Source organism: Diabrotica virgifera, chromosome 3, assembly GCF_917563875.1.
Source record: "Diabrotica virgifera virgifera chromosome 3, PGI_DIABVI_V3a".
Lineage (NCBI taxonomy): Eukaryota > Metazoa > Arthropoda > Insecta > Coleoptera > Chrysomelidae > Diabrotica > Diabrotica virgifera.
Window position 1 is genome coordinate 229,001,612 of NC_065445.1, and position 13,779 is coordinate 229,015,390.

At 35.2% G+C, this 13,779-nt stretch overlaps 1 protein-coding gene across 18 annotated transcripts in view; it reads right to left on the reverse strand.

Moving 5' to 3' along the window:
- LOC126881576 (titin) overlaps positions 1–13,779 on the reverse strand; it is a 405,229-nt gene that overhangs the window by 210,190 nt on the left and 181,260 nt on the right. Inside the window, exon 1 of one of the 18 annotated variants that reach the window (XM_050645912.1) lies at positions 8,087–8,209. The exons of the other annotated variants lie outside the window; for them this stretch is intronic. Within the exon in view, the coding sequence (XP_050501869.1) occupies positions 8,087–8,090 (4 nt within the window). The 5' untranslated portion in view covers positions 8,091–8,209. Of the gene's footprint in view, positions 1–8,086; positions 8,210–13,779 lie in introns of those variants that run through there. 18 annotated transcript variants of the gene reach the window in all.

Below are 13,779 nucleotides of genomic sequence, written 5' to 3' on the forward strand. Positions count from 1 at the left end.
TGGATTAAAATCTCGTCTTGTATAGTCCCTCCTATTTTGATTTCTATCTCTGTAATCTTGTGTTTCTCGGGACCTGTAATCTTCTCGCGACCTTCTTGATTTTCTTTCTCTTAGCCGTGATTCTCTTATTTGTAAGAATTGGCATAGACTATCTATGTCTTTGTAGTTTTGCAATGTGATATGGTCTTCCAGCGTTTCTTCGAAATGTCTTGCAATCAGTTCGACTAATTGTTCCGATGAGTAATTATATTGTAAATGTTTTGCATTATTGTAAATTTGTAAAGCATATGTCCTTTCTGATACACCCATCCTATCATTGTATTTCCCATTTTGCAATTCCTTGTTAATTTCCAATTGTTGGACCTTTCCCCAGAAATAATTCAAAAATTTTTGTTCAAATTGTTGCCAATTGCCGAATTCTTCTTCTTTACTATCGAACCATAGGCTTGCTTCATATTTGAGATGGTTTCTGATAGTTTCTTTTGCTGTTTCGAAATTTCCGATGTGCTGTATTTTCTTTTTCAGGCTATTTATGAACGGCACTGGGTGTAATCTTCTTACATCCCCGCCAAACCTTACCTTCACGTCATTTGTGCTATGTATAACCATTTCTCTTCTTTCTCCGACATTCTGTTGCGTCCTGTTTTCGGTGACTTGTTTTTCTATTTCTGTGATTCTTTTTTCCACTTCTTCTCTGTCTACTTGAATAGCATTTTCCAACTTGTTTTCCAAACTTTCCATTTCTTTTTTCTGGCAATTCGTTAACTCCTTCATTTTTATTTCTTGTTCTTGCATGTGATCTTTAATTTTCATTTCTTGCTGTTCTATCTCGTTTTTCATTGTTGTCAAACATCCTTTTATTTCCTTTTCATACTTTTCTATGCGTTCCTCTATTTTCTTATTGTTCTCTTCTATTGCTTGTTTTGTTTCCTTTTGATTGTCATCCATTTTTTGCTGTGTTTCATCCATTTTTTGATCCACTTTATCCATTTTCTTTGATGTTTCTTCCATGGCTTGTTTCGTTTCACGTTGATTTTCATCCATCGTCCTTTTTGCTTCATCCATTGCTTGTTTTGTTTCTCTTTGATTGTCATCCAGTTTTTGTTGTGTTTCATCCATTTTCTGTTCCATTCTTTGTGACTGGAGTTGCATCATTTGTACTAATTTATCTATTCCTGATAATTCTTGCTGTTCTGATGCCATGATTGTCGTGTCTAAAATATCTTCTTGGTCTGAATTTTTGTTGTCTTTGCTTTGGCTTCTTGTCACAGACATTTGTTTTCAAGAAGTACTGTCCACGCCAAATATGAAATTTTACTAGTATGTTACCAAGACGACTTTTTCTCACCCAAATATTATAAATTTTCAATAAATATATCAAATGTAAATATCGTAAAAACAAATATTAAATCATTTATGTAAAATTTGTACCTAAAGAGATCTAAAATTTTATGTTATCAAATGTAAGTATCTCACTTTTTACCACAGGCATATAAATTTTCAAATACCGGCTTTACTCTTTCTATCCTTCAAATTTGCCACTAGAAATACTTTGCAATGCTTTCCACGTTGGACGACAGTTGATGTGATCTTGATTATTGATATGAGATAATATTCTTATGTCATTTAATTTAATCAATGCATTAATCATAATCTAATTAATTTACCAGATCACATATCAATATGTTTTCAATCTCAGGGCGAATTATAAAATTAATTACTTACTCTCGTGGCTTCCAAGTATTTCTCAATGGTTCCTAATCGGGATAGGAAAGAAAAGAGTAAAATAATACACACATATGGGTTACAATTATAATCAAAATATTGTTTATTTTATTTAAATGGCAATCACTGCTTAATATTTGCTATATCTTATTATTCTTAAACATAACATTTACACATGGGAATCTTATTTCCTTTTGGTTTCCAATTGAAAGTTTTTATTAACATTTAACTATTAGGATTTATTAGCAACAATTCTATTTAAGTTTGATGAAGCTTTTCTGATATTATTGATTTTGTTCTTCAATTTTAAATGTGGTATTTAATACGAAAAACCCATACATTCATGTCCAAACAAATGAGACTGACCTTTTTCTGGTGAACTGAGAATGTCTTCACATAAGACCCATTTCCTGCTATCCTTGGCTGCGATCAAAACCTCGTCCTGGCTTCCAGTAATGTTCTCCTTTGAAAACTAGCTCGTATAGCTCCCGTTCCTGCTTCTGTCGTGATGCCGTGTTTCTACCTTTTTCGAAACTTCAATCAGCTACCGGAACACTCTTGGCTCAAGGAGGTTCTTTACTCTCGACCTGGCCTACCACTCGTTCCACGATAGATACTCCACACTCACGGAACTACACCGGCTTTCTCCTTCTCCGTACACTACCGTCTACTACTGGACTTCACTTCTCGACAGCTCAAAACATTCTGATCTATCTTTTCCATTCATTCCCCTACTTTCTAAATATCCCTTCCAGATTCACAAATCAACCTTCCACCACCAACTCTCATTCGCAGTATTCCTCAAAACCAATTTTTAATCTTTCTAAATATGCTTAATGGATTTCCAAAAAAAATAGTTAATTCCCATTCTAAAATTACTTTCTACTATTTACAAAATTTAATGACCTATTATCTACTTCAAATGAGTCTTATTTAGCATAGGCTAATGATCGAACCTTCCGCGAACAACGATAATGAACTATTATCTATTTGAGTCTTATTTAGCATAGGCTAATGATCGAACCTTCCGCGAACAACGATAATGGTACGCGCCATTCACTTTGTTTATTCTCGGCGGATTGTCCCGAGTTTCGTAAGCTTCTTCTAATCACTTCTTAAAATTAAATATAACAATTTGTTGTATACAGGTTGTTCTAAATTTATATGCCCGTGGTTGAGAAAATTGAAAATATTTTATATTAAATTGAGTTCTGTTTATAATTATCAAAATTTAATTTTCATATCAAATAGAAATATAACATATACATATGCAACTGTAAGGAAAACGCAAAATAAAACGTAGCTCTCAAGGTTCTTCAAACTGTCCTTCACCAAAGCCTTGACCTTCAAGAAATCCAGATAGGAAACGCAGATATATATGTATCAAATGAGGACTTGCAAAACCGAGTTCGCCAAGCTTTATTGTGTTGCGACAATGGAGGTATGCATACCGATGTGACTGAATTGAATATATAAGTGGCAGCGAAAGTGTTAAAGAATCTTGCCTCTTGCATCTTAGATAATAAAACAGTGAGTTTGTTTTGTATTACTAATGTCAAAGAAAACAAGAGTATACCGTATATTTGGCATAAAGGAAAAGTGTTTTAAGGTTTAAAATATAATAAAGGCCAAGGCCATCAAATTCACACACAAAAAAGATATAAAAGAATATCTGAACGTTTCTATTTTTCTGATAATTGTGCCGGCCAAAGTGTCTTTATTTTGTCGATATCGATACCTCTTATAACTCATAGATAGCTGCCGGTCGATTTGAAAATATTTGGTAGTTTTCCCAATTGGAGGCGATAGCTTTTAACACTGTATGTCGGTTTGTAGTGTAGTAGTACACTACAAACGGTTTGTAGTAACACTACAAACTGAAGAAGAAATTATTTCGATACTCACAAAACCTTATCAACTAGAACTTCCTGAAAAAAGATTCACAAAAAATGAGGTAGAAAATATTATACAACACAACATCGATCCAAAAAAGACTCCAGGATACGACCTGATTACAGGAAAAACTCTTCAGCAACTCCCAGAGAAAGGCTTCCAATTTCTGACACAGTTATTTAACTCTATAATGAGACTAGGTCATTTTTCATCACAGTTTAAACTAGCACAAATAACAATGATACTAAAGCCACGAAAAGAACCAGAAAGTGTACAGTCCTACCGTCCTATTAGTATTCTTCCAGTGGTATCCAAAGTTTTTGAAAAGCTGACACTTACTAAGCTAATGCCTATACTAGAAAACAAAAAAACTAATACCACCACACCAATTTGGGTTTATAAAACAACATTCAACAATACAACAGGTACATAGAATTGTAGAGAGAATCAACGAGGAATTTGAAAATAATAGGTACTGCTCGGCGGTATTTCTGGACGTAAGTCAGGCATTTGATAAAGTCTGGCCTAAAGGCCTATTATGTGAACTAAAACAGAATTTACCTACAAATTACTATATACTCTTAAAGTCATATATCACCAACAGAAACTTCCAGGTAAAGTATGAGAATGAATACACAAACATACAACAAATTCTCGCTGGGGTGCCCCAAGGAAGTGTACTAGGACCTATATTATACCTTATATTCACTGCTGACTTACCGACAGATACACATATCACTGCAGCCACATTTGCGGATGATACGGCAATACTATCATCGAACAAAAATCCCAAAATAGCCTCAGAAATCTTACAAAATAATCTAAATAAAATTCAACAATGGATGACAAAATGGAGAGTCAAAATTAATGAAAACAAATCGCTACACCTAACATTTACCACGCGTAGGGAAACATGTCCGGCTGTATACTTAAACGGTAAAGGAATCCCACAAGGGGATGAAGTCAAATATCTAGGTATGTACTTGAACAGAAGATTAAACTGGAGGAAGCATATATTTACTAAGCGAAAACAACTGGGTCATAAGTTAAGAACCATATATTGGCTGTTGGGCAAAAAATCAAAACTATCAACTGAAAATAAAATATTAATCTACAAATCCATCCTAAAACCAGTGTGGACTTATGGGATAGAATTATGGGGAACCGCCGCACATTCCAACATTATCATACAAAGATTTCAGTCCAAAATATTGAGATCAATACTAGGAGTTCCATGGTTCATAACCAATGAAGCCATCCATCGGGACGCCGGACTACCATACGTCAAAGATGACATCAAAAAGTGTGCGAAAAAACATACAGAGAAACTTAAAGTGCATCCAAACGTGTTAGCAAAAAATTTAGTGAATAAACCGCGTACTGTTCGTAGGTTAAAACGAAAAGTTCCGTTAGAGTTAAGTGAACAATAGATACTAAATTAATGTGTATAAGTTTATGTCAGAAATAGTCAGTGTTGTAGGCTAAGTTTTAAAAAAGGGGTGCATCACTGGATGCCTCCCTACATGTCATTCCTAATTATTGTCAGTCCTATTACTTATTGTCTGTTATCTACCTAAACATTTAGGTTTAGATTGTATAGATAGATTGTAATAAATGTGGGGTTAAATAAAAAAAAAAAGAAACACTGTCGGGATTTTGACGCATCACCTCCCTCCAAGCATCTCAGAATATTTGACAGGATTAGAATTTTTTCCGCGCTTATTTTTTTGCCAACCGATTCTTCACCAATCTCTCAAATTCCTAATTTGTTAAAAGGTGTTTTATTTACTGACAAGGCTACTTTTAGGCAACATTGTATACGAAATTTCCATAATAATCACTTATGATATGAAGAAAAATATGGAATCTTTGAAGCTCATTTTCAGCATTAGTTTTTAGTAAATATATGGCTTTAGGTAATTAATAATCAATCAATCGGTCCTTATTTCCTCCGAAAACGACTACCAGGCGAATTTTACCTTCGTATTCTACAGGAAGAGTTACTTAGTCTTTTTGAAGAAATTTCTCTACAGCTGCAACACCAAATTTCATTTGCATATCTTAACTGGTTTCAGAGTAATAAATAAATCATCAGTTTGTAAGAAAAATTTCAACATCCCGTATCTCGGAAAACAAAGAATTTCCGAACATACATTTACCTAATTATTTTTCATGCAGTCCTAAAGTTTGTCGCATTTATTTATAACACCCTGTATATTTCACATTTATTTATATACGACGGAAAAATTACTAATTGCGCAATTCAATCGAAGATTTAATTGCGAACAATTTTACTTGTAGCATTTTCTGTCAAAGATAAAATATGATACTTTCCGAGCTATCCACGATAAAGGTTTAAAAAATAGAGGTTTTTATCGCCGATTTTTGTTTTGAAATTACATACTACCGAATTTTCCACTAGTGCATATATTCAAACTCCAGTAATAAACCAACTTCCTGAGAGAATTCTCCAAAAATCTAAGGCCCGACTCAGTGCAACCAACTTAAGCTATTTTTGTATTTTATCTGACTAGACTTCACTAGAGGATCATGTAATAACTGTGTGAAGGATCTAGCTAGAATAAACAAATGGTGCGTAGTTTAGTTATTTACTTTTAATTTTCAAAAGTCAAATTATACTTTTTTGAATGGAGAATGTTAATGAAATCAAAATTAACCTTGATTTTTTTAATCAGATATCAAAATGAAAGGATGTTAATGATATAAAAAGCAGTAAATAAATAATTCTAGCAGTTACCGTTCGTAACGAAGTTATTTTGCATCGGATGGGAACAGTTACGGAAGTCGTCAGAACAGTTACAAATCGAAAACTTGAATATTTTGGCCATGTTATGCCACCCAGAGAGATGTAATATTATACTCTATTCAGTAATACAAGGTGAGGTAGACGAAAGAAGTGGGCCAGGTCGAAGAAGAACGTCATGGCTTAAAAACCTAACCTGAGAGAATGATTTAACAGATCCTCTGCATCCCTTTTCCGAGCTGCCGTCAACAGAATTACTATATCCAACGCTCGATAATCGAGCACAGCACATGAAGAAGAAGAAGAGCAGTTACTGTTATTTAAGGGCACCCAAAGTCTGAAAATTAATTTTTTTTAAGTTTTTTGCGTTATGATTGAAAATTATTCTCTGAAATCTTCTCTTTTCAACGATATATAACATATTATAGTACAAAATATCCATGGTTACGAAACTATTTATTTTCTGAACGTCTTCACTCAACTTACCGTGTACCAGTAGCTTTATAACCTATATAAAGGCCCATTTATACATATCAGGGCCGTGTCCGTTCCGTGTTAAGACAGGGCCCGGTCCAAAAAAAAAAAACAATATGTACTCTTATGAGTATATTTATACATTGGCGTTTCCCGGACGGGGCCCGTCCGGGCCCGGTCTGAAATTAATACCAGCCGATATTTTTGCTGTCGGCACTGGCGATGCACGAAAATGACACGGATCGCAGGGACTTTTATAAACACGAGTTTATTGTTTTGTGAACGCGACTGCTGGAAAACAGACAAGTAATAGATATTGTGAGGTGAGATCTTCTATCCAAGGCGAAATATTTTCAACTATCTTTTACACAGAGATATGTAATAACGTTTTCCTCTCTTATTCGGCCCGGTACGCACACTGCCACAACCCGGTTGTATGTAAATATTGCATTAAAAATACCCGGACTCGGCACTGACCCGGAACGGACACGGCCCGGGTATGTATAAATGGGCCTTTAGAGTGTTTTATGTTTTTGCGATTTCCCGAATACTAGGTTTTTAACTTTTGATGTCAGATATCTCTGGATTCTTAGATGATATAAGGTCCAAATTTTTACAGTGGTTGTAGATAGATAATGTCTAGTCCCGCGTAAAGTTTTATTGAAAAATGTATAAAAACAAGTAAAATAAAAAATAAAATTCAAACTTTTTTGGGTTTTTTTTGTAAGAGTATTTTAAAAAAAAATTTAAAATAAATGTTTCTTTCACTCTAACTTTACAAAAATCTACGCAGGACTAAACAATGCATGTAGTTTCAAAATAAAACAAAAATTAGGTCTCTAAGTGCTTTGGTTGCAGAGCTATGTGACATAATGTTAACATTGTCGTTAAATGGGACTTTGGGTGCCCTTAAGTGACTTAGCCTTTTTAAACAACACTAGTTATTTATGGATTCGTTCCTTTTAACATGATGACCCGCAGGAACAAATAATGTATTGAGAAACGTATGTTTACAGCGAACTATTATCAGTTTGTCAGATTAGGTTGTAAAAATTTAGAAAACATTAATTTTCCCCATTTTACAAGTTATTTTTAAATTATTTATTTACAAACCAGTTATTATACAAATAATACTTCTCGTTAATTGTATAATTTTTGTGGTTTAACGCAGTAAACAAGGTCGAGACATAGGTAGCATACAAAAAATAAATAAAACAAAAATAGACTTACGCATATCTGCATAAACACGCTATGAATGGTTCACATCCTGCAACGTTCCATAGCCACTGATTATTCTTCCTCACATGGTACAAACAACAACCAAATACGTCTTAAACTTATGTTGTAATTCTTTACACCTCTAATATCGACTGTAATTTGCATCATCTCGATAACGAGCGTGTCACAAAAAACAGTTCGCAACACCACCATTCACAATTTACTGTGTAGTAAAAGATGCAATTATGTACTTACGACACAATACACCAAATTGCTCGTATTAAAATGATGTTTTGATCGCAGCAGGTTGAACTATAAGATCAACAACTATTTAGTCGTTTAAATCAATTTTGTAGCAATGAAATTATCATTTGGAAATGTCATGAGGAGAGAGACTTCACAAAGAACTGAATATCTTGATAAGTAAAATAATAAATACAGGAATAATTCCAGAAGAATGGAGAACCAACCACTCAAGGTGATAACGACAGATTCTAGTAACTATAAACTGAGTACTATACTGAAACTCACAACAAAAATACTGATGGAAAAAATATTGGCGTGCATAAAATATATCAGATGAACAACAAGGATTTAGAAGTGGAAGATCATGTAACGATGCAGTTTTTGTGATTGTGATAAGGCAAATAGCGGAGAAATCATTAGAATATAACAAGCCAGCCTTTTTCTATTTCATAGACCTAGAAAAAGCGTTTGATAGAATACAATAATTAAAAGATGTGATACACCTACTACATGACAAAAATTTATCACTGGATATCATAAAACTGATAAAAACATATACATATGTAAGAAATAAAAGGCAATGGAATAATAACAGAACCCATAGAAGCAAACACAGGAATCAGGCAAGTAGATTCACTAAGCCATCTACTGTTTATTATAATGTTGGATGCAATAATAAAACAAGTGAAGAAAAAAAGGGTACAAAATGGGCGATAGAGAGATAAAAAATACTCTGTTACGCTGATGACACCGTGTTAGTAGCAGAGTGCGAAGACGACCTACAAAGATTATTGCACGAATTCAACATTAACACAAAATAAATGAATATGAAAATATCAGCCCAAAAAAACAAAAAGCTTAGTAATAGCCAAAGAACCAACAAGATGCAAATTGGAGTTAGACAATCAAATTATACAAAAAGTAATGACTTTCAAATACCTGTTAATTAATCTATCAGTCGACAACAATATCGGTAAGAAGAGGTAAAAGACCAAATAATTAAAGTCAGTAGAACGGCCGGATACCTAAACGACACAATTTGGAAAAACAAACACCTAAGAGTGGAAACAAAGGTACGAATATATCGCTGGTACCTATGATTAATGTGATTCCTAATACATTTCCAGTGAAAATAATAACTCTTTGATAAGTGTTGATGATACAATTCTTTTTTATATGCGTGTACGCGAAGATTATAACTCCCAAAATATTTATAACGAAAAGATTTAGTTCAAAATAGATGCCGACGAAAACAATTATTTCCCTTTCTGTTTGTTTCTGCCGACGAAAACAATTATTTCTGATTATAACTTTTTAGTAATTATAATTTTCGTGGACCCACAGAAGAGATGATGTTTTTTGCTGATACTTCTCAAAAAATAAATTTTTTCGCTAACATTTTATTAGGGATTATAATTTTGACAATCATATATAAGCGAAAATAATATTTTTCGCGGCGTTCATTGAAAGTTCTACTCTTAACGGCATTTTTCGGAGTTATACTTTTCGTAGACGGCGGCGATATAAGTCAGTTATTAGGCTAGTTATGACTTACACGGTCGGGTCGAAACAAGACCAGATACAAGCAAAACACAAAGACATCTGTAGACCAACCAGTGGCGTAGCTAGGGTGGGTGACACCCGGGGCGGTAATCGATGGTGTCACCCCAAATCCTAAAAATCCGATAACCGTATGTTTTGAATAATGAAAAAATTAAGAATTATAGTTAACGAAACTGCAGTAAATAGTATATCATCGTCGTCGTCTAACCGCTATCGTCCACTGCTGAACATAGGCCTCTTAAGTTTCTGCATGTCTCCCTATCTCGAGCTACCACTCTCTAGTTCCCGGCAGTTCTATATAATAGTTTATTTACTTTTTTGTTTTACACTATGTGAATGAATTAAAATATTTTTTAGCTTTACTAGCGAAAAGTTCTGAAATCACATTTTCTATATTTATGTTTTGTGTTGCTTCATGTTCGATAGTTAATCATCATCATCATCCAGCCTCAATAGTCCACTGCTGAACATAGGCCTCCTCCCCTCGTTTCCATCTCCATCTATCCTGCGCCGCTCTGATCCAGTTTTTTTAGCTTTCTTAAGTCGTCAGTCCATCTTGTAGGCGGTCGACCGACGCTTCTCTTGTCTTCTCCTGACCTCCATTCCAGTAACCTCTTCGTCCATCGCCCATCTGTCGTTCTGGCTATGTGTCCTGCCCATCTCCACTTCAACCTGGCTATCCTTTCGATGACGTTAGTCACCTTTGTTCTTCTGCTAATTTCTTCGTTTTTGATTTTGTCTCGCATTGTTATTCCTAACATTGACCGCTCCATTCTCCTAACATTAATTGCTCCGTTCGATAGTTAATAAACCGAGGTTATTAAGCCTTGTTGACGTCATTGTTTCTCGCAAGTAATTCTTGATTGATTTTAGCTTCCCAAAACTTCTCTCACATGAAGCAACCGATGCAAAAATGGTCATAAACAAGTTTAAGGCGACCAAGTTTGGGAGAGATTCCATAAAATCGCATTCCACCATGAATTTTAAAAAGTCTACAGCTAACCATTTAGATACTGTAATATTGGCCGCTTGTAAAAGTCTTCTAAGCCTTGGTATTTCTAGCAGGAGGTCTTCTTCTGATACCTCTTCATGGTAAAAGTCACAAAATGTTGAAACAGCTAATTTCAACTGTTTACTGTTCGTGGAAAAGTAAAGTGTGTGTCTGCACAGCCTCGAACAAAAAAGCCATATGGATGGACTGATCTGGTTTCGAGTTCAACATTGAATGTCAAAACATTTCAACATAATATTATCTTTTTGAAGTTCGGCTCGAAGTGTAGAGTTTTTAGGTAGAAATGTCGTCGTCTTCATATTTTGTCGTTGCAAAATATATGTATTACTTTATTTTATAATATGATTATGTTTTTCTTCAATATAAAGACGAAGTACCCCTATTTTGGTCGCTGATTGATCAATGCCTTTAATTATACAAAGCGGGCATAAGGTTATGTGTGGCACCTCTGGTGTATAAATTTTCTTGTTGATGAGAGACTTTGTAAATTGAAGGAACAACACTATAAAAATGTTCTGCCAATACTTTAACTGCAGCCAGCATAGTGCGCAGTGACTGAGAACTCCAACGCGTTGTGGAAAGTCGCTTAACAGATGTTTTGCTGTGTTTAATAAGCACTTCCTAGCAGCTAATGGAAACACATAAAAAACTTAAAAATTGCTTCTTCAGTTCTGGAAAATTTTATACAAGATGTGTTTTGTGCAAAAGAGTGCTGGCCACATAAATTAATTAAATGATCAATAGATCCGAGGAAAATGGCCTTTTTGATTTTTGCTTTAATAATAGCTTGTATTCCTCCATGTACGCCGCTCATAACAGATGCATTATCGTATCCCTGTGAACGGTATTTCATAATATTTCTACACCATCAATTTCAAGCTTCTTGAGAATTTCGTTACTTAGATTAACTGCTTTTTTCCATTTAACGGAAAAAAATCCAAGAAATGCTTCTTACACCTCGACTTCTCTCGGTTTCGTCACAGTATAAAGAGGAACAGTATAAAGAGGAACAGTAAAATTTCTTCTATGTAGGCACTTTGATCTCAAGAAGTACTACCGGAAGTTAACCGGTACGTAGCAATGCGAGAGTGGTACTCTAGCGGTCTAGCGACTGGGAACCTTGCGCGGTCGCCATGCGCCTTTTTTACTTCTTACTTCTTTACTTCTTTTTACGATTTTACTTCCAATTTTTCTCAGAGCACTAGTGTCCCTATTTATACTGTGGTTTCGTGTGTTCACAAAATAATATCGAACTTTAGATTGATACGTGAGTAAAGTCACAAATTAATGATTTATTCTTTTGTGATCGGGTCTCTCGGGTGTCACCCCTGAAGGGGTGACACCCGGGGCGGACCGCCCCCCCCCGCCCCACCCTAGCTACGCCACTGAGACCAACGAAATGAAGATCTTAAGAAGGATTGCTGGAAAAGGACTACAGGACAGGGTAAGAAGTGAGAAAATCAGACGCATATGTGGGGTAGACAATATAAATACCTGGGTAAAGAACAAAAAAGAAGAGAGGAATCAACACATAAGCAGGATATCTGAATCAACGATAGTAAGAATAGCCAGGGTCAAGTCACCGTTAGGCAGAAGAAGTATAGGACGCCCAAGAAAAAGATGGAATGACAATTTAGGGACAGAATGAAAGGCACCGTTTAAGTAAAACAGGCAGTACTGCCTATATAAAAGAAAAAGAAGAAGAAGAAGAAATGTCGAAAGTAATAATTGTGGTTCCCTATTTTCGCTACGCCGATCCCGTGTTCGATATCAGAATACACGAGTTATCGAATTTTGTATAAAAATAGTATCTCCAAATCGATGGATAGGTAGGAGAGGTACGGAACATTATCCGGCTCAGTCGCCCGATTTCAATCCTCTAGATTTTTAAATCCTTAGTTTATTCCACACTCGTCGAAGATGTTGACGACCTGAGGAATCGAATTATAAACGGCTGAGAAACTATAAGAAATATGTACACGAGGAATATTTGCGCGAATACAACTGATGCAACAGCTACGGACTTAAGTAAACCTCAGAAAAACTAAATGGATGGTAATAACAAAAGATCCACACGCCAGGAATGATTTGGTTGTCAATAACACCGTTATAGAAAGGGTATCCTCCTATAAATACCTTGGAGCTTGCCTGGATCATACAGGCGATCAAACAAAAGAAATAAGAGCAAGAATAGAAATAGCTAGATCAGCATTTAACAAGATGAAAATATTTCTCTGTAGACGTGACATAAATCTTGATCTGAGAGTGCGTATGCTGCGGTGTTATATCTTCTCCACTTTATTATATGGAGTTGAGTCATGGACCATGAAGATGGGAAGCATTAAAAACATTGAAGCTTTTGAGATGTGGTGTTACCGTAGAATGCTACGTGTATCTTGGGTGGACCACGTGACGAATGCCGAAATTTTACGTCGGATCGGAAAAGGATGTGAAGTTGTACTTACTGTTAAAAGAAGAAAGCTTGAATACTTTGGCCATGTTATGAGAGGTGACAAATACTCGCTGCTGAGACTGATCATCCAGGGTAAAATCAGGGGTAAGACAAGTATCGGTACGCGCAGAATATCTTGGTTAAGAAATCTGAGGGAATGGTTCGGCTGTAGTTCCATCGACCTATTTAGGGCGGCCGCCAGTAAAATAAGAATATCTGTGATGATTTCCAAACTCCGATAGGAGACGGACGTTAAGAAGAAGAAGAAGAAGAAGAAGAAGAAGAAGAAGAAGAAGAAGAAGAAGAAGAAGAAGAAGAAGAAGAAGAAGAAGAAGAAGAAGAAGAAGAAGAAGAAGAAGAAGAAGAAGAAGAAGAAGAAGAAGAAGAAGACAACTAATGAGTGAATCTTGTGTCAAGTTTCAGATAGATCAA